This window comes from Tenrec ecaudatus, chromosome 12, assembly GCF_050624435.1.
Source record: "Tenrec ecaudatus isolate mTenEca1 chromosome 12, mTenEca1.hap1, whole genome shotgun sequence".
Classification (NCBI taxonomy): Eukaryota; Metazoa; Chordata; class Mammalia; order Afrosoricida; family Tenrecidae; genus Tenrec; species Tenrec ecaudatus.
In genome coordinates, this window is record NC_134541.1 from 62,150,709 (window position 1) to 62,176,268 (window position 25,560).

The 25,560-nt window shown below is 39.3% G+C and overlaps 1 protein-coding gene and 1 pseudogene across 2 annotated transcripts in view; one reads left to right on the forward strand and one right to left on the reverse strand.

Annotated features, from left to right (window-relative positions):
• PRDM10 (PR/SET domain 10) overlaps positions 1-25,560 on the forward strand; it is a 149,373-nt gene that overhangs the window by 65,630 nt on the left and 58,183 nt on the right. Inside the window, exons 5-9 of one of the 2 annotated variants that reach the window (XM_075564083.1) lie at positions 3,783-3,836; positions 18,668-18,893; positions 20,471-20,712; positions 21,722-21,925; positions 24,978-25,050. In XM_075564083.1, coding sequence (XP_075420198.1) covers positions 3,783-3,836; positions 18,668-18,893; positions 20,471-20,712; positions 21,722-21,925; positions 24,978-25,050 — 799 coding nt within the window. The remainder of the gene's footprint in view (positions 1-3,782; positions 3,837-18,667; positions 18,894-20,470; positions 20,713-21,721; positions 21,926-24,977; positions 25,051-25,560) is intronic. The other variant, XM_075564084.1, reaches the window with a different exon arrangement.
• LOC142422228 (centriolar and ciliogenesis-associated protein HYLS1-like) lies at positions 1,418-3,060 on the reverse strand (annotated as a pseudogene).

Below are 25,560 nucleotides of genomic sequence, written 5' to 3' on the forward strand. Positions count from 1 at the left end.
AAATGGAAGAGTAGAGAATTCTTTGGGGTGAGTATATATACCTACATGGGATGTATTAAAAAGCAATAACTTCAAAAAAGAAAAGAAAAGCAATAACTTCACATTTAGTTTTCTTTTTAAATAAAGGTTTCTATGATTTTTCAGCAATACTTTTTTTACTTACCTTTGTATTTATCATATCAATTCCATCAACCAAATATTGATGAGTCTAGTTGGTTTACACTATTCGTTGGAAGAAATAAAATAAGATTCCATTCAATACCTTCTAGAGGTGATTAATTCAGTTTGAGGTTTGTTTTTTTTCTTAAAAGTTGAAGCAATTAAAAAAAACTAGTAGACAAAAAAACTCAATTTAGACAAAGAACCCAATACCTCAAATTCTACCTTTTAGCTTAATATTTAATAACAATTAGTTCATGACAGGTAAACAAGTAGGGGGAAATGATGTCATATTCTAAATACTATTATTAATTTAAACCTTTTAATTAAAAAATCTTTTTTAGACTTAAATTTTAAACTTAAATTTATTTGAATTTAGCTGAATAAAATAAAATTGAACTGGCACAGATAGTTGGAGTCACTTCACCTGTTACATTGCACTAGTCCCCTTCTGTCCATCAACTCCCTGGGAATCCGCGTGCGGCGCCTTCTTCCTGCCCTCCTCCCTGCTGTCTGCTGTCAGCCATGTCATTATGGAAGCTAGCACATTGTATGTTCTGTTCAGTAACCAGTTATTTGGCATTTTACTCCATTCTCTACTACCATTTCATTTACTTACATAAAATCTGGAGTCTAATTGTCTTATTGTCTTCATACCTTTTCTGTCTTAAAAGCTGGGTGATTCTTTCTGTATTCTGTTTTTTCTTCACCAATTTCCAAAATTTGAATTGACCAAACCAAACACTCAGAATTTTAAAAACACATCCTAATCAAAATATAACTGCTCACATTGGCCAAAGGAAAAAAGCCTCTAGACCAGAAATGATGCTTCCCGTCTAAAGCATACTGCCCTGACAACATAGAAAGGTCGGGCCCAGTTTGCTCTCTCTCTGGCTTGGTTTCTCTTGTAACTGTTGAAATGGAGAGCCGGAAGTTAAATCTACATTCAGTGATGGGTTCTTAGTGTGCACGTTCCTTAGGTGTTTGAAGTGAGTTCTTTCTATTGAGAAGAGATGTGGGTTGGAAACAGATTGTGGTAGCAAGTGTACAATTCTACTGGACATGATTCAATATGGAATGATATGCTACATGTGTTAAATTCCAACTGACAATTAACCCCACAAACACCCCTGGGGAACAAAAATGCCCTTGGTTGAGGACTAATGTTCTAAGGAATCAAAGGAACCCATGCATATTCCAGATGAGAAAACAATCAAAGCATAGAAAGAACCAGTCCCCCCCCCCCCCCCCCGTGTGATCACAGAGGAGCAGGTAAAGACAACTTGAAAGGAGAAAGAGGGAAGGAGAGCTTCCTGGACGTGACACCGTATGCAAGTTCACAGTGAACATCCCAATGCTGGGCAGATGTTTTCTTCTCTGTTGGTACTCGGTCAGGGGTATCAGGAAACTCTTGAAACGGAAGAGGCAGTCCTGCCCTACACAACTTAAAAAGTATTCCAGGCCCATAAAAATCTTGTTACAAACCAATGAAATCACCTGAAACTATGAGAGTTTCTTTTTAAACTACGGTAGTTTTATTTTCATCTTCAACTTTACTTCAGCGCCACACGTACATGCCAAAAGAGCCACACATGGTTTGAGGGTCACAGTTTGCTGACCCCTGTACTCCATCACATTTTACGGCGAACATATGGCTAAGTTCTCACCCATTGATTAACAGCTTATTTAGAATCTGGTAACCTCGCTTTTGCAAGGTAACGGTAACATCTATTTTCAGTTTTACTTCAGAACCTTATGAGCTGCATTTGGCTCAGGAGCTGCAATTTGCTGACTCTTGTGCCAGGTAATTGTTTGGGACGTGTATGTGCTGAGGCTTGGATTGGGGTTCTGCTCGACAAAGCATCTGCTCTCGTACACCCCACCGTAATTCCTTCCTATGATCTTCCCCAGGTAACCTCGTGGAGTCCCAGTCTCGTTTGTACTCAAAGTATCGGGCTACCCGGTCTATCTGGCCCGGGTTTCGGCTTCACTGGTCCAGCCTTGGTAGAATAAAGGACTTGGGTCACCTGGCAACAATCAGGTCTTGTTCGTAAACTGGGGGTGGGGTGGGGGGGCAGTCCTTCTCTTTGAAGATAGTAAAGGAGCTGATCTTCTTGAGTAAGTCTTTGGTATTCATGTGGTAAATGAAATTTTTGTGACCTTTCATTTGGGGATTTCCTGGCTTCCTGGAACTGCAAATTCGCCAGCCTTTGTCTTAAGTCCCAGAGATCCATATCACTTTCCATACCAGACCCGGATTCACTGACAGTCGATTCATCGATCACTAGTACTTCCCCCCCTGGCTTTCTCCTCAGGACCTTTCTCTTCATCACTGGCTTTCGGAGTCCTTGGGGGGCCTCGGAGACTGCTGCTGAAGTGGCATGATTCTCCACGCGTGGAGACTGTGCCTGCACAGGAAGAGGTCGCTTCCCTGCGGTCACGCATGCTTTACTGTAGGGATCGTACTGGGTGGACTGGGCATCTCTTCTGACGTCTCCCTCGCCCTGCCCTGCCCAGATCTGGGTAAAAGCTGGAACACCTGCTAACATATGTTCTGCTGGAACCGTACTGGCCCATTTTTCCCCATCGGGTCTCACGAGTTCCTCCACTGCTTCCTCGGCACTGCAGAGCCTTTGTTTTCTTGCCCTAAACACTACTTAAAATGGGACAGTTTTTGGTCTCCATGCTCTGTTTTCAATGTGAGGTGTAATCATCGATAGTTTCTTCAGTTCACTTCTATTGCACCACCTTTTGCATCTTCAAGTTCAAGGAAAGCATTGCCGGGTCACCATGAGAAAGCAGCACCATAGATTTCCTCTTTCTGTACTCGTGAAGTTCAGTGACTTCACCAGCAAAGCAATCGAAATTCCTAGGACTGGTCTGCCTTTTGGATATACACATGGAAGCTTCTCTTCAGAAAATAGGTTAATCATTTGACCTTTGAAATTCTTTTGTTCCATTTGTTGTGTTCACTTCCTCAGGAACATCAATGTGCATATGCTGATTCTTCTTTGCATCCCATATCTAACATTTTCTATTCAATCTTTTGTGTGTATATATCTCCATTTTACTTGTTTGTACTGTCTTTTTGTCTACTACGCCACCTCACTGCTTATTTTTCACTATTTAATTTTAAACTATACCTCAATATGCAGATATATATATATTTGTTTGCCAAAATTAGAAGAATATAGCTAAATGATATGTAATGAAATGAACATATCCTGTAGCCAACGCCCATATTATATTAAGTAACAGGCCATTACCAGCTCCTAACGGCCACCATCAGGCTGCCTCCCAAATAAATATCCTTCCTCTCTCAAGAGTAATTACTCTCCTGACTGATAAGACAATGGATTAGTTGCACATTGTTTTGAATTTTACATAAATGGAACTCTGTAGTATGGTATTCAACTCACTAAGAATTGAATGTTATATCTGGGAGAATCATTCATGTTGTTGCATGTAGCTGTGGGCTTTTTCTTTGTTTTTATTGCTATGTAATTTTTAGTTTTATGAATGTAATACAACGTATTTGCGTGACACTGTTAGATTGTTTCCAGTTTTGGATATTAAGAATAATAGTGCTATGAATATTTCTATATCTGATTTATAATTTACAGGTGCATGCCTATCTGTTGAGTTCATACTTCACAGTGAAATGCCTGAGTTATAAGGTATACATAGATTCCATTTTTAATAAATAATAGTAAATAGTTCTGTAAAATATTTAGTAGTGATTTACTTAGATTCATACCAGCAGTATTGGAGAATTTCAGTTGCACGACATCATTATCGTGCTTAGTATTGTCAATCTTGTTCATTTTAGCCATTTTACTTGGTTTGTAGAAGTATGTATTAATTGGCTACATGGATTTGTGAAATACTGGTTAAATTATTTGCTCCCTCTTTATCGGCCACTGGAGATCCCCTCACAGAGGGATCTAGAGGAGGAGTTGAGTCAGTCAGGGTGCGATGTGGCATCAATGAAGAATATAGCTTTCCTCCAGTTCCTAAATACTCCCCCCCTCCCGGACTATCATGATCTGAATTCTACCTTGCAAGTCTGGATAGAGCAGAGGTTATACAGATAGGAGCTGCAGATAGGAGCTGCAGATAGGAGCTGGAGGCACAGGGAATCCAGGGTGGATGATACCTTCAGGACCAGGGGTGTGAGGGGCAATACTGGGAGGGTAGAGGGTGAGTGGGTTGGAAAGAGGGAACCGATTACAAGGATCTACATGTGACCTCCTCCCTGGGGGGACGGACAACAGAAAAGGGGGTGTAGGGAGATGCCGGATAGGGTAAGATATGACAAAATAATAATTTATAAATTATCAAGGGCTCATGAGGAGGGGGGAGTGGGGAGGGAGGGGAAAAAGAGGAATTGATGCAAAGGGCTTAAGTGGAGAGCAAATGCTTTGAAAATGATTAGGGCAAAGAATGTACATATATGCTTTATGCAATTGATGTATGTATGGATTGTGATAAGAGTTGTATGAGCCCCTAATAAAATATTTTTTAAAAAGATAATGAAAATTTCCCGCAAAAAAAAATTATTTGGTCCCTCTCTGTGGAATTCTCTTTTTCTTTCAGACCAGTAGGATTTCTTTATATATTCTGTATTTAAGCCCTTTGGGATTATGTATTGCAAACATCCTCTCCACTCTTAGACTTCCCTTTTTCTTTAAAAGAAAAAAGAATATGGTGTTGGAGCAATAGCAATCTAAAGGCAGAAGAAGGGTGAGTGTGATGGTGGGTCAGGAAGTAGGTAAAAGGAAGCAAGAAAGATCTAGGAAGCAAAGCTATGGATAGAGGTATAAACATAGGTGTGTACATATGTAAAAATCTTAATAAAATAGAGGTATTGGCCTATGTACATATAATTATATGACGATACATTGAGGTAGTGGATGGACTTTGGGCCTCTGCTCAAGACCTCCCTCAACACAAGAACACTTTGTTCTAACAACCTGGCATTCTGTGATATGCACCCTCCCAACACGATCGCTGAAGACAAACTGGGAGCATAAGCAAATGTGAAGAAAGCTGATGGCTCCCAGCTATCAAAAGATGTAGCATCTGGGGTGTTAAGTAGGGCTTGAAGTTAAACAAGTGGCCATCCAGCAGGGAAGCAACAAGCCCTTATGGAAGAAGCACACCAGCCTATGTGATCATGAGGTGTCAATGGGATCAGTTAACAGGCATCAGAAGGCCCAAACAAGCAAGGCCCCCAAAAAACATTGTTGAGAACTAGGGGAGTCAGAGTATAGACCCAAACCCTATCGGTAGACAATGGGACATCCCCTCACAGAAGGATCACAAGGAAGGGATGAGTTAACCAGGGCGTATGAAGCACAGTATTCCTCTGGTTCCTTGAGGCTTCCTCCACCCCCACTATCATGACCAGGAGCATGTATATTGGTACAGATAAGAGCTCACATCACACGGAATCCAGGTTAGATAAACCCCTCAGGAGCAGAAATGGGAGTAAGGGTACCAGCAGGGAAGGAGTAAGGTGGGGAGAGGAGGGGAGGAAGGAAGGGAGAACTGATTACAATGATGGACACATTACCGCCCCCCCAAGGGGATGAACAACAGTAACTGTGGGGGAAGGGAGACAGCAGTTGGTGTAAGATATGAAAATAATAATAATTTGTAATTTTTGAAGGGGTCATGAGGGTGGGAGGGGGGAGGAAGAGGTACAAAAAGAGGAGCTGATACCAAGGGCTCAAATAGAAAGTAAATGTTTAGAAAATAATGATGGCAACATATGTACTAATATTGCTTGATACAATCTATGTATGGATTGTAATAAGAGCTGTAAGAACCCCCAATAAAATGATCTTTAAAAATACAAATTCTGACACCCCCAATATATATACATACATATATACACACACACATATGTCACACACATATGTGTGTATACATTTTTAACTTTTTATTTTGAATTGGTTGAAAGCTTACACAGCAAATCTTTCATTTAACAATTCATACACATTTTTCTCATGTCACTGACTGCAGTCTCCACAATCATATCACTTAAACTATTCCTTTGTGCTTCCCATTACCATTCCTCCTCTTTTTTTTTTACTCTTTGAATTTTTAAAAAATAATTCTATTGGGGGCTCTAACAGCTCTTATAACAATTCATACATTAACTGTGTCAAGCACATTTATGCATGTGTTGCCATCATTCTCTTAAAAGCATTTTCTTTCTACCTCGGCCCTTGGTATCAACTCGTCTCTTTTCCTTCCCTCCCCCACCCTTGTGCACCCTTGATAAATGATTGTTATTTCCATATCTTACACTGTCTGCTATCTTCCTTCACCCAGGTTTCTCTTGTTCATCCCCCTGGGGGGGGGGTTATCGTTATACAGTCATCATGTGATCTGTTCCCTTTTCTTCCCCATCTCCCTCAGCCTTCCTCACCCTCATGCTCCGTTCCTCTCGTTCCTCTTCTTGCCTTCTGAACTTTGTCTTTGGGAAAATGTTGCCTTCTGGACCCAACTGGGTGCTTATTCTGAGGAATGTGTACCTCCTTAGTAGCACAGTTCACGGGGCAGACCCCTCTGTCATTTGGCCTAATGGTTACGGTCTCTATCTGACCACTCACCCTGGTGTTTTTCACGATTTTGAGGTTTGTTCCACAGTTTTCTCTCTGTTCAGGACTCTAGGAATCCCTTTCATAGTGGTAGCTGCAGTAGCCTGCCATCCTCAAATGCCTCAAGTCTCAATGTGGTAGAGACTGAGGTTCGCAAGATCTGTTCATTTGGATTACTTATTTCCATGCATTTTTAATTTTCTATACTCTTCTTTGCTCTGGACAGGCAGCTTAGGTGACCAATCCCAGACGTTAAGACCCTAGTCACTGCGCACAAAAGTTGAATGTGGAACATCATCTTTGTGAACTGTTATGCCAGTTGACCTTGATGTTCTCTGTGACTAGGCCCAAGCCTCTAGGTCCTGAGACTCTTTCCCTCCTGATGTTTGGCTGTCACTAAGAAGTGTACGTTCCTTTGGCCACTGTTGGCGGCATTATAATTATGAGTGTGTTTATAATGTATATGAGGGCACTGAAAAAGCTTGTGGAAATTAAAAAATTCTAACTCCATTTTCTCTGAATTTTTTAAGGCCCCCTCAAAGTATTTTTTATAGAAATATCTGCCAGACCTATATGTGGTTGTAAATATAGTCCCTTTTGCTTACTCACACTTGCTGATCTGTCCTATCTGCCTGTATTTCCACTTGCAGATTGTTTTTTTCTGATAATGCAAGCTTGTGTATGTAAGAGTATTTATCTTTGTTGTCTGAAACTCCTGTGTACTTCTGTGAATCTTTCTTATCTTTAGTGCTATGTTGGTCACCTCTTATTATATGTTTCCTTTCCCTTCATACAAAGTAATATGTGTCTAGTATCTACTTAGTCATCTTCCCTCCCCTCCCCTTCCATTTCTGGTAATCACCGTTGTTTTCCCCTGTGTGTAAAGTAGTGAACTTACACAATACTTGCCCTTTTGTAACTGACTTGTTTCATTCAGCATAATATCCTCCAAGTTAATACATGTCATAAGTGTTTCATGGATTCATTGTTATTTTTCAACATTGACTAATATTCCATTATATGTGTGTGTGTGTATATATAATAGTATATTTATCTGTTTATTTGTTGATGGATACTTAGGTTGTTTCCATCTCTTTGCTCTTCTGAATACTACTACAATGTGGGTGTGTTTAAATCTGACCATGTCCTAGGTCGTATTTCAAAACATATTTACCTAGTAGTGGTATCCTTTTCCCCTTTTAACTATGTATTTTGATAAAAAGATGTTCTTTATTTTAATTGTCCATCCAACTTATCTATCTTTATCTTTGTGCTCAAGTAATTGCTCTTTCTTTGGCACTATATACGTAATTTTTAAAAAAAGTACTTGAACATGATATTCATTACTTTGTGTGCCAATCTGTTATATAGCTAAATAGTGATCTTAGGAAATAATTTTAACTAAAGGTTTGGTTAAAAGGTATATTACCACAGTAATGTCAGGGAAACCTGTAGTCACAACCAGCCTAATGAGTATGGACTTTTAAAGAATTTGAGTTTGTTCCCCATTTCTCTCTATTCTGGTCACATGTTTTCTCTATAGCAGGGTCCTTCTCTTGTGGCTCTAATTAGAATGGATGCAGTGGTATGCTGGGCACCCATCTAGTATTCCTGATCTCACAGTACATTTAATGTAAAAATTAGTTTTTTGAAGTAGTGGTCTTTCACATTTTTTAGTAGATTTATTCCTAGGCATTTGGCTTTTTTTTAGATATTATAAATGGTATAATTTTTAGATATTTTATTTTCAAATTAATTTTCATGTAGAAAAATAGTTAACATTGTATTAGTTTAAATTTTGCTATTCTAATATCTATTTGTAGGATCTTTTGAATTTTCTCAGGAAATACGATATCTGTGAAAAATAAGTTATTTGTCTTTCCAATCTTTCCCTTTTTCCTCTTAGTCTATTGACTAGGATTTTTAGTACATTACTGAATAAAAGTGATATTAGTAGACTTTGTTTTTTTTCGAGCAGAACTTTATCAATATTTCACCAATAAGAATGGTGTTTAGTGCTAATTCTTTAAAGAATGATAGGAGTTCCCTTTCTTATGAGTGTTATTAATTGTATTGATTATTATTAATGGATAGAGCTGGATTTTCCTATGCTTTTCCTAAATCTGGTGAGATTATCATATGACTATTTTGTCTTCTTTTATGTTAATATGTTGAAGTACATTAATATGCTTTGTATTCTTAGAACAAATCCTACTTGAACCTTTTCACTTATTTCTAAATTTTCATTTTCTAATTTTTTGTGAGAATTTTGCATATATATATTTAGGAATCTGTTTTGTTTGTTTTAATCATTTTATTGGGGGCTCCTACAGCTCTTATAACAATCTATACATCAATTATATTTATCACATTTTTACATATGTTGCCATCATCATTTTCAAAGCATTTTCTTTCTACTTGAGCCCTTGGTATCAGCTCCTCTTTTTTCTCTCCCTTCCCTCCTCCCCCCGTTGTCAACCCTTGATAAATTATTGTTATTTTCATATCTACATATCAATTGTTCATCGGGGGTGGGGGAAGTTATACATTAATCATTGCGATCAGTTCCCCCTTTCTCCTTCCATCTTCCCCCTACCATCATGGTATCGCTACTCCCATTACTGTTCCTGAGGGGTTTATCTGTCTTGGATTCTGTGTGTGGAGAGCTTGCTCCGGTCTAGCTGGATTTATAAGGTAGAATTGTGTCATGATAGTGGGGTGGAGGAAGCATTAAAGAACTAGAGAAATGTTGTGTGTTTCATCGGTGCTATACTGCACCCTGGCTGACTTGTTCCTTCCTTGTGACTCTCCTGTGAGGGGTGTCTAATTGTCTACAGATGAGCTTTGGGTCTCCATCCAACCTCCATCATTCACATTGAAATGGTTATTTGTTTTGGGTCTTCTGATGCCTGGTACCTGATCCCATGGACAACTCGTGATCACACAGGCTGGTATGCTTCTTCCGTGTGGAGCCTGTTGTATTTCTATCCAGTATATTTTATTATGGCTTTGCTTCCAAGGTGTCTTTCATCTTGATAATATTTTTCTCTAAATAGTATCCTGAAAAACTATATCATCATTTTAATTGGCCACATAGCGTTTTATTATAAGAATGTACTAATATTTATGAAGCCCTTGCGGCATAGTGGTTATATGTTGGGCTGTGCGAACCCCGTGATGGGCACTTTGAAACAGCCGTCCACTCAGCAGGAGAGAGAGAAGGCTTTCCATTCCTGTGAAGACTTACAATCTCAGAAACCCACAGGGACTGCTCTAACCTCTTACAGGATCTCTAGGAGTTGGAATCAATTCGATGTCAGTGAGACTAATATTTATGTTATCAGTCCTCTATTTTTGCACTTGTATGTCCTTTTCTTCTTTGCTACTATAAAAAAACTGTCTTAACTAGTATATCATTATTTTTATTGACCTTGTTCACTGCACCACACTGTCAAAACAAAGCCTGTGGTTGCTTAGAAACGCCCCTGTGACACTGGAGCAGTGGATGAAACAGTACTGCACTTACTCAGAGATAGGAGGCAGGTCAAGGTTAGTCTCAGCACAGTTCTCACTGTTCCTTCCTGATTTTTGTACCATCATTAGTATAAACTCACTTCTCCGTAAGCTTTTTGCCTGTGGAATTGCTGTTGTCAATTTGATCATTTACCAAAAATTATTTCCAAAAATGTAATGCTCAAGGCAGATATTCATTTCTAGTTCAACTAAACAGTTGTTGGTGTTGTCAGTAGGGCTTAGATTGCTAACTGAAAGATTGGTAGTTCAAATCCACCAGCTACTCACATAACCAGAAACCCTACGTATGGGTTTTTGCGCTGGAACCCACTCTTTGGCAGTGGATGTTGTTGATTTAAAGATGGACTCAGGGGATAGTTTCAGTGTAATGTTTAAAGATTCTCTGAGGGTAATGTTTTTGAGAATCATCCAGTCTCAGTGGCTCCAGAAACTCTGGATTCCATGGAAATTTGAATTGTGATCCCTATTTTTCCTCCTTTTAATTAGCACTCTAATGGATTGTCTTAGATCAAAACAATTAGTAACGGTAGCCAGGCACCATCCAGTTCCGGTCCCTTGGCAATGGAGACAATTGTTCCCTGAATCAATTAGGCACACATTCCACATCCTGCTTTAGAATATAAAGAAGCCAGAGCAAAAGGAAGAAATGATGAGGTAAAAGACATGGAGCTAGAAACCCCAAGGGAAGAACAGGCGCAGGATAACTTAGGCTGGAGGAGAAGTTCCAGCCTCTGTGGGCAAAATAATAAATGATTCAGGAAACCTAAAATGAAGACGGAAAGTCTGGACTTTTCAGCAAGATGATGGATTAGGCAGACGTGCTACACAGACTTGCTACAACAAAGACTCCAGGTGGAGCAGATACGATGATCCTAGGACCCTGAGCTTCAGAGGAAAGGATAAGGAAGTGTAGATTAAAGACCAACTAGGAGGGGAAAGCTGAGGAAAAGGAGTGGGAGAGGAGTAGATGGGTACGTTGTCCGTTGGCCTGAGGCTGAAGGCCACTTTGAATTTCTGTAAATAGCATTCTACCCAGAGAGCAGCCTGGAATATCTGTGGGTGGCCCTTATTTCCCACACTCTGCTGGTGACCAGAAGCCTGGCTAGCACCCCACCCTCACCCTCCTTTCCTGCTTCCCCTGTTCTGCCTGAGGCCAAAGCCCCACCCCGAGTATCAGGCAGCAGGTCTACCACTCCCGTGTCTGGGGGCTCCTTGGCTCTACCTCATCAGACCAGCAGAACACGAAATGCTGGCTCCCCGGCCACTTGTGCTCAGAGCTCTTGTAACAGCGGCCTCTCCCCAGCTGCCCTCTGGGCCCAACAGTGTTTCTCCTGGAAACAAGCATCTTGACCTGAGCCACCACCTGAGCTGGCAAGAGCTACTTCTTGGTCAGGTGTCCTGACTCCTCTTGCCCCTCAGGAACTCCACGGAGGACTGGGTTTCTCTCTCCTTACCTCGCTTCCTTGCTGGGCAGAAGGTGCGGACCCAAACCAGATGCCTCTCTCCACAGTGTCCTCCTTTCTGTGTCCTTTCCCCCCTTTCCTACCCTTCCCTCGTTTTCATTCTTTCTCTGATTTCCTTTACCTCATTCCCTTGCTGCTTCCCCCTTTCCATTCTCCTTTCTTTTTCTCGGTGTCTTTCTCGACTGTTCCCTTTTCTTCCTCCTTCCCTAAGTTTTGCTCAAGGTATTTCTCTTTCTCTTCTTCTTCTCTGTTGTTTTTGTTTCCCTTTCCTATTTTTTCTTTGTAGTTATGAAATTCTTTATTCTTGTTGTTTGCCTGTTTTATTCCAATTGCTCTTGGAAATTACATCCCCTCACCCCTTACACCGGTTAGGCCACACTAACTCTGCCCAACTTCCCGAGGCCCTGCCTGCTGGGCCAGGGCCACTACCTTCTGTGTCCCCTGATATTATTAGACAGCTGCCAACACCAGTCAAACACATACTCAACTGTGTGTCGCACATCTTTGATTGTAGCTTCCTAGTGAGAAACCCACCAGCCTTTTATTTCTCGCTGGAACATCGCAGTGCTTTTTTTGTGTGACCTGAATACATTTTGCATATGGAGTGGAGATTTAACGTAGATGATGGTTGCCTCTCTTCCCCTACTCCCTGTTTTCAGTTGATTTCAATGGTGGCAAAACCCACTTGAAGCCCTTTTTCAGAAATGCATTTTCCATGTACTTGTTCATTCTTGGGCTGGGCCTCAGTTCTCTCCAAACCTGGGAGCACAGTATTCTCCTTTTTTCTAACAGTGAACATGTGTGACTCCCACACACTGAGAAGAAAATATGCCGCACTGATAATTGGTCTCAGTAGGAATCAAGAAGCTGCTGCCCAACGTGGTTTCATATTTCCCTTCTCAGATAAAATATGCCCAGAATTCATTTTTCCAATTTTCAGAATAGAGAGTGGTACTCAGTTGGAAGGGAAAAAATATACCCTAAAGTGTAACTAGTTATTTTTCTCGCCCCCCCGCCCCTGCATTTTATTGTTCAAGACAAAACGCATAGGTTTTGATATTTTTGTCTCTGTTGTTTCTCTAGGTAAAATTTATGCACATTGCTTGCCAGCTTTGTTGTGGTCGAGTGTCTGGCTCTGCTGCAGGATGGCGTGTATAGTTGTCTTTTTGTTCTGGTGTTCAAGGTGTCTGTGATGTGTACCTCTTCTGTTACCCTTCTTGAATAGACTCAGTTCCACAGGGGCAAGTAGTGATGTCATGGAAAAGAACAGCTTGAAGAAAAGAAATAAAATGAGATTTGCTAGGCAGAATGTAGACTGTAGAATTCCACATTTCAATAAAAAATTTTCTATTTAAGCCCTAGGGAAAATTATTTAGCAGCACTTTAGGGTGGATCCCTGGTAGCACATTAGGTAAGCATTCTCAGCTGATAACTGAAAGGTCGATGGTTTGAATCCAGCAGTAGTTCACCTGGGGAAAAGTCTTGGCGATGTGCTTTAAATATCGTTTCCAAAGCTCTCTTTTTTGTTGTTTTTTTTTTTAATTAAAAAAAATTAATTATTTCCCAGAGTTCTCTTTGTTAGAATACAGGGATCCCTTGATTTTTCATTTATTTATCTTGTACCCCACATGTTGCTCAATCTTTCAATTTTTTCTAGAAATTTTCTCGAGTCTTTTTAGAATTTTCTCTCTATTAAATCATCTACAGCGGGCTGCGGGTGAAAAACAAAACAAAATAAAAAAATCATCTACAAATAGAACTTTACTTCTTCTTTGTCAATTTGGATGCCTTGATTTCTTTTTGTTGTATAATAGCTCCGTCTAAGATCTCCAGCACAATATTGAACAAAACATGTGGGAAACGACATCCTTGTCTGGTTCTTGTTTTCAAGGGAATTCTTGCAGTTTCTCTCCATCAAATGAGGTGTTGGCCCCTGAATTTATGTATACGACCTTTATTGTGTTCAGAAATTTCCCTTCTATTTCTATTTTGCAAAGTGTGTTTTTAAACAGTTTTCTTGGCATATAATCTTATATAATTCAATAGTTCTATTATATCAAGAAGAGTTGTATATTCATAACCACAATCAATTTTAGAACATTGCTGTGTGTTTTTAACAGGAATAGGGATTAGATTTTATCAAATGACTTTTCTACCCAGTCGATAGGCCCATGTAGTTCTTTGCCCGTAATCTATTCATATGGTGGATTACATTGATTATTGTTTTAATGTTGAGCCATACTTGTGTATGTGGTGTGGATTCCACCTGATCATGCTGTATTACTATTTTTTGATAATTGGTTGGATTCTATTTGCTAGCGTTTTGTGAGAACTTTTGAATCTGTGTGCAGAGGGGACCTATTCTGGTAATGTCTTCGCCTGGCTGGGTATCAGGGCTCGGCTCACTTTGTAAACTGAGTTTGGGAGTTGCTATCTTTTTTTCTCTTCTGGAGTATTTTGAGTAGGATGCCTCCGTGAATGCTTGCTAGAATTCCTCAGTGACACCATCTGCCACTGGACGGCTGTGTTTTCAGTTTTTAAGTGGCCTGATATAGTTCTTTTGTTATGGGTCTGTTGAGGTTTTCTACATCAATCTGTGTTAATTTAGGTAAGTAGTGTTTCTAGGACTTGGTCCATTGTATCTAAATTTTCAAATTTGTTAACGTATAGTCTTTCATAGTATGTGCTATTAAGTTTCATTTCAGTTGATCTGTGGCGATGTCGCCCCTTTTATTTCTTATTTCTAATATTCGCATCTTCTTTTCCTTTGTTAAAATTTCATGTTCTGATTCATTTATTTATGCTTTTATTTTCATTATTTCTTTTCTTGTGCTGAAGGTTTCTTTAGCTGCTCTTGTTCTGATTGTTGAAAATGTTGGGTTAAGGTGCTGGTTTTGATTCCTTCTTTTTTTTTTTTTTTTTTACATGTGTTATTGCTTTAAATTGCTGTGTACTGTTTTTGTTTTGCTCCCAAAGTTTTGGTATATTATATTTTTATTCTTACTTATTTCAAGGAATTTTACATTTCATTCCTTATTTCTTCACTTACCCAGTAATATAATCAGGTTGTTGTTCAATTTCTGTGTATTTGATTCTTTTCCCCCTGGTCTTCCTATTGACTTCTAATTTATCATTATAGTCTAAGAAAATGGTGTGTAATATCTCAATTTTAAAAATTTATTAAGGCTTGCTTTGCATCCCAATATTTGTTGTATTCTAGAAAATGGTCCACGCATGCTGGTAAAGAATGTATGTTGTGCTGTTATTGGGTTGAGTGGTCTGGATATGTCTTGAGTGTTCAAGTTGGTTAACTCTTCTGCTTAGTTTTTCTGTATCTTTATCGAATTTCTTGCCCTATATTTTGTCCTTGCTGGAGAGCATGTATTGAAGTTCCCTATTATTACTGTAGTATTGTCTGTTTCTCTAATGTCGTAAGAATTTGATTAAGGGATGAGGGGTAACAACAGCAACAAATAACTGGAATTTTATTTAAAGCTATGGATTTTTTTTAACCAAATAACCTTATTACTTTCAAAGTATTCTCCATTACACTTACTACATTTGTCAAATCTAGGATTCCATTCTTGGAAACATTTTTCAAACTTATTATTTGGATGGCTGACAGCACTGCTCTTGTTTTGTTTTTTTAAATCATTTTATTGGGGGCTTCCCTTGTTTTTTTCTTCACCTCTTCTACGTAGTCTTATTGCTGTCCTTTCATGTCCCTCTTCATTGGTGGAAACAAAAAGAAGTTGTATGGTGTAAGGTCAGGTGCATAAGGTGCGTGGGCAAGAGAGATATGCTAGTTTTTGCCCAGACTGGTGCACTGAGATGGCTGTGTGAACAGGTGCATTGTCATGGAGGCAAAACCAATCCTCTATCTGCCACAAATCAGGCCTTTTTTGTCACACACTGTTATGCAGTCTTCCCAGAACCTTTAACTGGAAAGCTTGATTAACAGTCTGACCTGGTGGAATGAGCTCCACTATCAGTCGATATTTTCATCTGTTCAGGAAGTTGAGGGATGCCCAGAATGAGGTTTGTCACCTATCGACATCGCACCTTTTTTTGAAATTAGAAAATCACTCATACACTTCAGTTTTTCCCATAGCACTGTCCTTGTAAGCTGTGTTCAACACCACAACAGTTTTTGTGCCATTTTCCCCAAGCAGGAAATAAAATTTCACAGTTGTACAATGTTCTCTTACATCAGCCAGCACAAAAAATGTGAACAAAACTGCTTTTGCGAAAAAATTCACTGTGATCAGAGAGAACCTTCCCAGGTGATGCCACTGGGTGCACTAACTCAGAGTGAGCTGCTCAATGCACGTGTAATGGGAAAACTGCATAGTATAAGAGCTCCACCCAACAGAGATTTTTTGTTTATTTTTGGAGGGGTAGGGGTACCCCCTCATAAATTGAAGGTCTTTCATTGGGTGCTGCATATGTGTTTATCATGGTTATGTCTTCTTGTTTAATTATCACTTTGATCATGTAATGTTCTTCTTTGTGTCTCATGATGAATTTTGCTGTGAAGTCATTTTAATAGTATTTAAAAGTTTTGCTACTTCTGTTTAAAAAAATTCTATTAGTCTGATATATATTTGTCCTTTTGATTTTTGTTTGTTTTTGTTTTTATCTCTAATGTATATTTCTTATAAGTAGAATATTGATGTAAGGTGTTATTGGTTTTTTTTTGTTTTTCATAAATTTTTGTGCTGAGTTCCTTTTGTGTGTGTATTTTTCTTTGTCGTTATTTTACTTTATACTGGATTTTTCTCATATTTTGATGAGGGTTTTCCATTTTCTTTATTTTGTTATTTATTAATTTTTCCCTAATTAAGGTAGTCTATTTTGTCTTACAAAATACCTGTCTTCTCATTAGAATATTTCATAGCTACACTTTCCTCTGTTTTATTTGTATTTCTTCTTTATGGTGAATTGGTATTTCTGGTTCCCTGTTTTAAGTCTTGTATGGTTGGGATTTTTTGAATACTGCTTTAAGTGAGTTGATTTCTGACTGGTGATGTAGTGTATGTTGATTTTATTTCTCATTCTCTCTCTCTTTTTTTTTTTACATATTCTTTTTATTGTGAATTTGGTGAAGTCTTACAGGTCAATTTTCCACTCAATAATTCAAACAAAGTTTATTTCTCATTGAATGCAATCCTCACAATAAAACATGTCTTATCTACTTCCTCCCATGTTTTCCATTTCTACTTCTCCTTCTTACCCAGCAAATGCTACCCACTTTATCTAAAATTGTTGATTATTCTGTGGTGTGCATATCTCCCAGTCTTATTAGTTCCCCCTTTAGACTTGTCAGTTGTTTGCCTGAAAATGGAGCCATCAAGGTTAAGTTCACTTGCAGATCTGAGGAGTGGCTCAAGCCCATAGTTTTAGGCATTTCACTAGTTTCTGTTTTAACAATAAGCCTGATAATTTTAAGGCCTTGAGTTTTGTTCCACGTTTTTCTCTCCTCTGTGTAGGATCTAGGAGCCCTGGTTGCATAGTGGCTATGCATTGGGCTGCTAACTGCAAGGACAGCAGTTTGAAACCACCAGCTGCTCCTTGGGAGAAAGAGTGATTTCTATTCATATAAAGACTTAGAAACTAAAAAAAAAAAAGGCGGGGGAGTGTGTGGTGGGGGTCCTACCACTGTAAAGAGCTACAGTCTTATAAAAAAGTTACAGACTTAAAAACTGGAAAGAGCAGTTCTGCCTTGTCATACAGGGTTGCTATGAGTCAGCTTCAACTCTGTGCTAGTCAGGGTTGTTTTGTTTTTGTGCGTCTGGAACCATTTGTTGTGATCCTTTTCAGGGCAGTTAATAATGGTAGGTGGGCACCATCTCGTTCTGGTATCAGGGTTGTGGAGACTGATGTTCATGTAGTCCATTAGTCCATTGTTTCCCTGTATCTTTAATTTTCATCATTTGTCTTTCCTCCAGACATGGAGGGACAAATGGTTGCACCCTAGATGGATGCTCATGAGCCTTTAAAACCCTAATCTCCACTCAACAAAGTAGGATGTACAACACGTAGACTCTGTTTTATCAGTTGTCCTTGGTGCCCCCCTAAGACTGTAGTCCTGAGCCCCCAGGCTCAATGACTCATTTCTTCAAGGTATTTGATTGTGTCTAAGAATTTTCATAACTCTGCCCTTCTAGCTTCACCACACTCATGGGTGAAGCAAAGGTAAATGCCTCTGTCAATCCATACAGATACCTGGGCATCCTTCTTTTCTTTTCCCACACTTGTTCATCCTGTATGTCTTTACAAACATCTTTTATATATATTTATTTACTAAGAAGTATATCTCATGGTTTTAATTGTGCAGTAGAAATAACATTGTATTAAAAGAGGCTGGGAAATAACCTTATAATATTTAGCCGGTGGGAGAATTTTTTAAGAGACTTTTCTGTCAGTGTATATATTTGATAGAGTAGCATTCACCCAATTTATGGCCCTCATTCTCTCTTTATCTTGCACATAAACACGCACCGGCATGAAGTGTTTGTTTCTCCCGTAATTCAGGTCTCAGAGAGAACAGGGTAGACCAAATGGCCTGAGAGTTTTACTTTGGTCAATGGCTGGGGGCTGAGTGAAAGTTCAACATGCAGGCTGGGGCTTGCATGGTTTTAAATCTATCTCCAGTGTCGATACAGCCATGATTTCTTCATTTGTTTTGATGTGGGGTACAGCGAAGAGGTGTAAAAGTTGTCAGCAATCAAATATAAGAAAATGAAGTTAAAAAAGAAAATGAATTCAGACTCCTCATTACATTCAATAAATGGAAATACTTTTTCCAGGACTTGAAAAAGCTTTCTGTCTTTCTCTCTGTGTGTGTACCAGGTGGCTAAAGAGAAGTATCGCCTAACTTTATATCCTAAATCTTCTGTTCAGGCCTCATTACCAGTACATAACCAAGTGTTGCCCTCCATTGAGAGTGTGGATGCTTCGGATCCTTTAACAACTCTACAGAATCCCATCGGGAGACTGGAAGCAAAAGAGGAAGAGGATGAAGATGAGGATGAAGATACTGATGACGATGAGGAGGAAGATGGGGAAGACACAGACCTAGATGACTGGGAACCAGATCCTCCTCGGCCCTTTGACCCTCATGACTTATGTAAGTCCAGGACAATCTCATCAACAGTGTTGTTTCATGCAATTATGTGTGTTACATACCAGAAAAGAAAAACCAAAAATATAGTTGCTGTAGAATCATCTCTGACTCTTGATGACCCCATGTGTGTCAGAAAAGAGCTATGTGTATTTTACTGGCTAGGAAGTTCATCGCCGTTGATTCTAGTTGATCGCCGTTGGTATTTTTCTAAGGCACTTCTGGGTATATTTGAACTGCCAACATTTTGGTTAGTGGCTGAGCAGTTAAGCGCTAGCGCCCCCCAAGGACTCATTGTTCACATGTATCGAACCCTCTGTTACTGCTAATAAGGGTTCATTGCGTGGATGGACCAGCGTGGCCAATTCGCTCGCTCCCATGATCGAGAGAAATTTGTTGGAAGGTGGCACCAGCAGGGAATTGGATGGCCACACAGTCTGTCCTGATGGAATCTCAGTTGAAATCTGAATACATAGAGATTATCTACTTTTCACTGTGGAATTCACACCCTGGGGGAGTCACATACAGATGTGTTCCATTCACTCCAGTTTCAGGATAATCACAGGATGCGCTTATTGACCATAAGCAAGCAGGGAGAACAATACGGTGTTTGTGAAGTTTTAGGCCAGTTTCAAGATGTCTCAGTTAGCAGCAGCAATGAGCATTTCTTGGGATGAGTCTCAGAATTATCTGGTGGCTGTTTCAGGAAATATCAAGTTTGCCTCAGAGCAACGTAGCAAGTTAGAAAAATTCCACAGAGACTGAGGCGGAGGAGAAGGAAAACCTGATGTAAATTAGGCTAACTGCAGTAAGAGAATTGGGGTACATATTTTGGGTCACACTTCCTAGTTGACAGACACTGTTAATTGCTATCCATACATCATCTCACTTCATCTTCATTACAGCTGTATATATTTTTAATAGCTTTGTTTCTCCTTTTTCTCTTTATTGAGCGTGATGAGCCCTTTTTTCTTTTCAGATGCTATAACTGTCACTAGCTTAATTCTGGAGGCAGTAATGTTTTCATTGATAAAATTCTCTCCTTCCATGGAGGAGTCCTGATTTAAGTCCTCGCCTGTGTGTCTAATGTGCAACTACCGATACCCGATACTCGGTAGTGGAGGCTTGCATGCTGCTCTCACACTGAACTGAGGTTTCAGCGGAGCTTCCACACGAAGATGGGCTAGGAATAAAGGCCTGGCACTTTACTGCCAACAGTCAGTCGATGGAAACCCTCTAGATCGCACTGGTCTTACCTCTTTGTGCACGGGGCTCCCATGAGTCCAGTTGACTCGGCACCAATGATAACAATAAGCTACAATAGTGGGATTTTAATTTCAGCAGATAAACAAATCTCAGTTAACTTACTGTTTGGGGCTAGCATAAACTGACTTGTCTGATGTTAAGGACAGTAATTGGATTTTATTGATCTGTGAAACCTGATGTATTACAATTTAATGGAGGTAGACGAATTTTGCTTTGCAAACTTAGATTTGGGGATTTTTCATGTTAGACCTTTTTACCTTAAATCGCGGCATGTTGAAAAATGTGACCGTTGTTTAAAGATTTTCTTTCTTTTGCAGGGTGTGAGGAGTGTAATAATGCACATTCATCAGTATGCCCAAAGCATGGTCCTTTGCATCCAATCCCCAACCGGCCAGTGCTCACAAGAGCCAGAGCCAGTCTCCCCCTGGTTCTCTACATAGACAGGTTCCTAGGAGGGGTCTTTTCCAAGAGACGCATTCCCAAGCGTACCCAGTTTGGCCCTGTGGAGGGACCCCTTGTCAGGGAGTCTGAGCTGAAAGACTGTTACATTCACCTAAAGGTAAGTTGTGCTTCATCACTTTTTTAACACTTGCCTGTTGTGTCTCTTATTTCAACTCCTAGGAATTTGTTGGGTAGTATTTTTCTTTCTCTGGTTAATTTATTTTAAATAAAGATTTCTCTCATCATTTAAATGGAGATTGCTGTCTCAGTCCTCTGAGATAGTTTTTGAATAATTCTGAGAGTTTGAGTTCTTAAATGCTTAACTGCTGATCTCGTGCTTTTTTTGGGGTGGTGGGCAGGTATTTGCGTTGACTGGAATATAGCAGAATTACATAGACCGGTGAAATCTGCTGTGTGCCAAAAACGTGTTCAGGAAAACCGTGTTTCAGTTTTTGATGACATTATTACAACAGGTCTGTTGTCTTGAATTTTTGAAGAATCGTGCGATGTTTGAGAGAGTATTTTTATATCACAACTTCTCTGTACTTGTGATGCTTTTGCTTCTCTAGCCCTCTCTGCGGCCGGCTTCTTGGAGTGTTGCTCTGTAGAACTAAGGGCAGTGGGACGGGGCGGATGACTGGATGTGGGTTCTTCTGAGAGACCACTACTAGCTTGGGAAGATTCCCTTTCTTCCACCAAGACAGAATACTATGACGCAGCGAGGGTTTTCCTTCATCTCCTTACAGATTACAGAATAATTCAGTTGAGTCCTAAAAAAAGGAAAGATGTAATGAGCTGAGAATATGTTTGTTTGCATTTTCTGGTTTATTTCTAGAAAAGGGTGGTGTGTGGGTTTTGTGGAACTTCAAATGAAGCTGTACAGTTGGACTGTTGACTTTCAGGTTTTTCCAATTAACTCTCATACAAATGAAGCTTGAGAAAGTTATTTTTCCTTTTTGCATTTGGCAAGTCACAATTGCAACGCCCTGCTTGAGCCAAAGGGAAGAGCCACAATTTATAGCCAATGTAAGGAGCAATATTTTCTGTTACAAGGTGAATGCAAATCAGATGGGAATGTTGTTTTGAAGTTTCCCTTTACTGCAGCTTCTTGCCCTCTTTGGTTTTAGGTTTCTCTTGATAAAGGGGACCGGAAAGAAAGGGGTTTGAAGGAAGAGCTCTGGTTTGAGTTGTCCGATGAGACTCTTTGCAACTGGATGATGTTTGTGCGCCCTGCCCAGAACCACCTGGAACAGAACCTGGTAGCTTACCAATATGGCCACCACGTGTATTACACAACAATAAAGAATGTAGAGCCCAAGCAGGAGCTTAAGGTACCATGCTGAGTCAGTGATGCCCTTTGTTTCCAGGAGTGATTATGTAAGACTGTGCTATTTTTTTTCTTTTAGAGGTGAGATTCATACTAAACTAATTCTTTCCTTACAATTTGTGTACTTAACGACTTACCCACTGTATTGATCCCATAAAGACAGGATGAAAACTACCAGGCTTTTGTGCCCATGAAAGGCCTATACAAAGGTATTAGGCCCAGTGATAAAGAAATAATTGTTTGGGGAATAGATTGGTATTTGTTATGGAAGGATTAAAAATGGGGTCACGGAGCTGCATTTATCGACTATGAAGAATTTGTTGGGAAGCCGGAGCTTTTGTAAAAGAGGATTCTATTACATGGATCTATTTCTTTTAAAAATCAGAATGTGTCATTTTACCCATGGAATTGTGTGTACTGGCTTCTGATTTTGGAAATTTATTTGGGGGAATAATTCTGTGTTTGAAATTATCTAGTTGTTAACTTGTGATCATGGAAATTTTGCTTGTGATTCTAAGGGAAAATTATTTTGAGGTGAATCCTTTTTTGTGTTGTTGTTTAAAAGCTGTGTTAGCAACATGACCATCTTCTTTGAATAATTTGTGTTAACCTCCTGGTATAAACGAAACCTAAGTGAATAATGAACACAAGAATATGTTAACTCTGAATTGCACAGTAAATAGTAAGAAGGTCTAGGTTCAACCGATCCAGCTACTCCTCTGGAGAAACCCTCTGTAAGGTTGCTTTGGGTTGAAACCAATTTGTGTAAAAGTTGTCAAGTTGCTAAGGGGTGATCTGTTACTGTCAGCCTGAAGAAGGGTGGAGAGTACCTTCCATGTTCCAAATTTTTCCGGCCTCAGGCACAAACCATTCTTTCAAAATTCAAAAAGCAAAAGAGTTCCCTTTTTCTTTAATCTCTCAACAGCCTCCTAGGCAAGTCTCTTCACCTTCAAATGTCCTGAGCACTGGAGACACTGGGTGGGGCTTAGCCTTTCAGAGCCTTCTTTGCAGGCGTGCCCTCAACCTATTTGAAGATTCAAATTGGTGGCTAAAAGAGCTTACAAACTATCTATTTTCATACTTCCCCCAAACAATTTCTATTAATCATATCAGTAACAATAGGTAGAAGAAAACAGTATAAATCTAGTAAATCCAGATCCTAAACTCACTTCTTGAAACAGTCAAGTTCAATCCATATCTATCTGATCTTAATCCTTATCTAAACTATTCCATTGATATGAAGTATGGCTTTAGGCCTCTGACTGAATCAAGCCAGAGCCAGGCTTTCTGTCAGCCATTTGACCTTCTCTCAGCCATTTTCACTAAGCAGCATGGTCTCTGAGAAATTCAAGGAGAATTTTGCCCCTTGAGCTCAAAATATACATTAATCACATTCACTTTTTCCATTTCAAACAGGAATAAAGACAAAGAAAATAATCAAAGTTTAACTTCCCATGTCCTTTCCAGAAAACAACCCAGTAAAGCACATGGTCATATCTGACCTCTGGCTAGCCAAAGAAGTTCTACCATGAGGCAGAGTTCAAACCAGCATCGACTCCCCATCTTAATGATTTGTTTCTCTAGCACCCCACTTCCAAGGTACCATAATGTATTACTCCCGGTAGACTTGAGAAACCAATCCAGAGACACTCATATGTGATAAGAAAGACCTTTATATAAAAGAGCAATTGTATATTGAGAAAACACCCCAGCCCTATCCAGTTCAAGTCCCTAAGTCCAATCTTAGCCCATATGTCCAATACCAGTCTATTTATTCCTCTTTAGACTCATGCAATATATGCAATGATGCTGAATTCAGGAAGATCACAGGCCAGTGGGTCTAGTGGCAGAGGAAGTATCTTAGTGCTGGCATGGGTCTCCATGTGGCTCCTCCAGCTCCAGGGCTCTCGCTCCATCAGCATAGGTCCATGTATCTTGTCAACAGGAAGACGAAGCAGAGAGAGAGAGCGTGTCTGGCCTCCAATGAGCTATTCATCTCTGCACGCCTTCAAATGAGGTCATCAAGCTGTGACTTGGTTGATAGGCTAGACTCCACCCCTTCTTTAAATTGACAGTAGATTACATAACTGCCACATAGGCCATGATTCAAAATGAGAAGAAAAAAAACAGCTATAAATATCACTAATCAGAACTTGGAATGCACAAAGTGTCAATCTAGGAAAATTGGAAGTTCTTAAAAATTAAATTCTTAAATCGACATTCTAGACATTAGTGAGCTGAAACATTGGCCATTTTGAATTAAAAAATTGTATGCTTCACTATGGTGGGAATGAAATAATCAAAAGTGATGATGTTGCAGTTATCACCAAAAATGACATTTCAAGCTCTGTTTGGAAGTACAATGCTGTCTGTGATGGAATTATATCTGTCCACCTTCAAAAAAATCCAATCAATACAACCGCTTTTCAAATTTATGCTCCAACTACCAAACTAGTGACAAGGAAATTGATGAATTCTACCAGTGTCTTCAGTCTGAAATTAATCAAACATTAATCATGCATTGATAATTATAAGCAACTGGAATGAAAAAGTTGGGGGAAAAAGGAAGGAGCAGTCATTGGAAAATATAGCCTTCGTGATAGAAATGAAGCCAGAGCTGGCGTGATAGAATTTTGCAAGACCAAGACTTCTTCAACCCCCCCAAATTATTTTTCAACAACCCAAAAGGACCCCAGATAGAATACACAGAAATCAAATTGACTATATTTATGAGAAAAGACCATGAAGAAACTCAATATCAGCAGCTAAAACCAGGCCAGGACTGACTGTGGATACAGACCACAAATTGCTTATAGGTAAGTTCGAGTTAAAACTGAAGAAATTAAAACAAGTCCACGAGAGTCAACATACAACCTTGTGTCTATCCCATCTGAAATTTGAGAATATTTTGAGAAGATTTGATACATATTTTAAACTGAAAGAACTCAAGAAAAAAAAAATCATGCCTTGAGTTGCAATCTGTAAGTGGGAGAAATAATGTAAGCATGCAAAGAACATCTGATAACGGTCCTTAGTTCTTTTTGATGTTCTTGCAGGTATGGTATGCTGCATCCTATGCTGAGTTCGTGAATCAGAAAATTCATGACATTTCTGAGGAAGAAAGGAAAGGTGATTGGACTTTTATATTGCACATTTATGAATTCAAATTGCATATATTATATGCTTCGCAACCTCATTTTTCTATATCAGTTTATTTTAAAAGATACTCCAATAGGACTTTTAGAGCTACCCATCAATGGCATTTTACATTTCTTTTGTGCATACTGGAAAGTAGTATTTAATAGAATGAAAGCCTCCAAATATTACATTGGTCTTAGATCAGAGGATGGGTCTTAACTAGATTTAAACAGCTCTAACATTTTAGCAAGGCAGGCATTGACTTTAAGTGTAAATATTGTTGAAATATAACCTATATTCAGAAATGTGTACAAATCATAAGTGTACAACTCGATGAATTTTCAGAGTGAATACTTGTTTAACCTGCACCCAGATCATGAATGAGAATCTTAACAACGTCCTGGAATTTGCTCTGATTACTATTCATTCCCAAGAGTATCTGATCTGACTTCCAATACACAGATTAAAATATGCATACTGTTGAACTTTACATAAATGGAA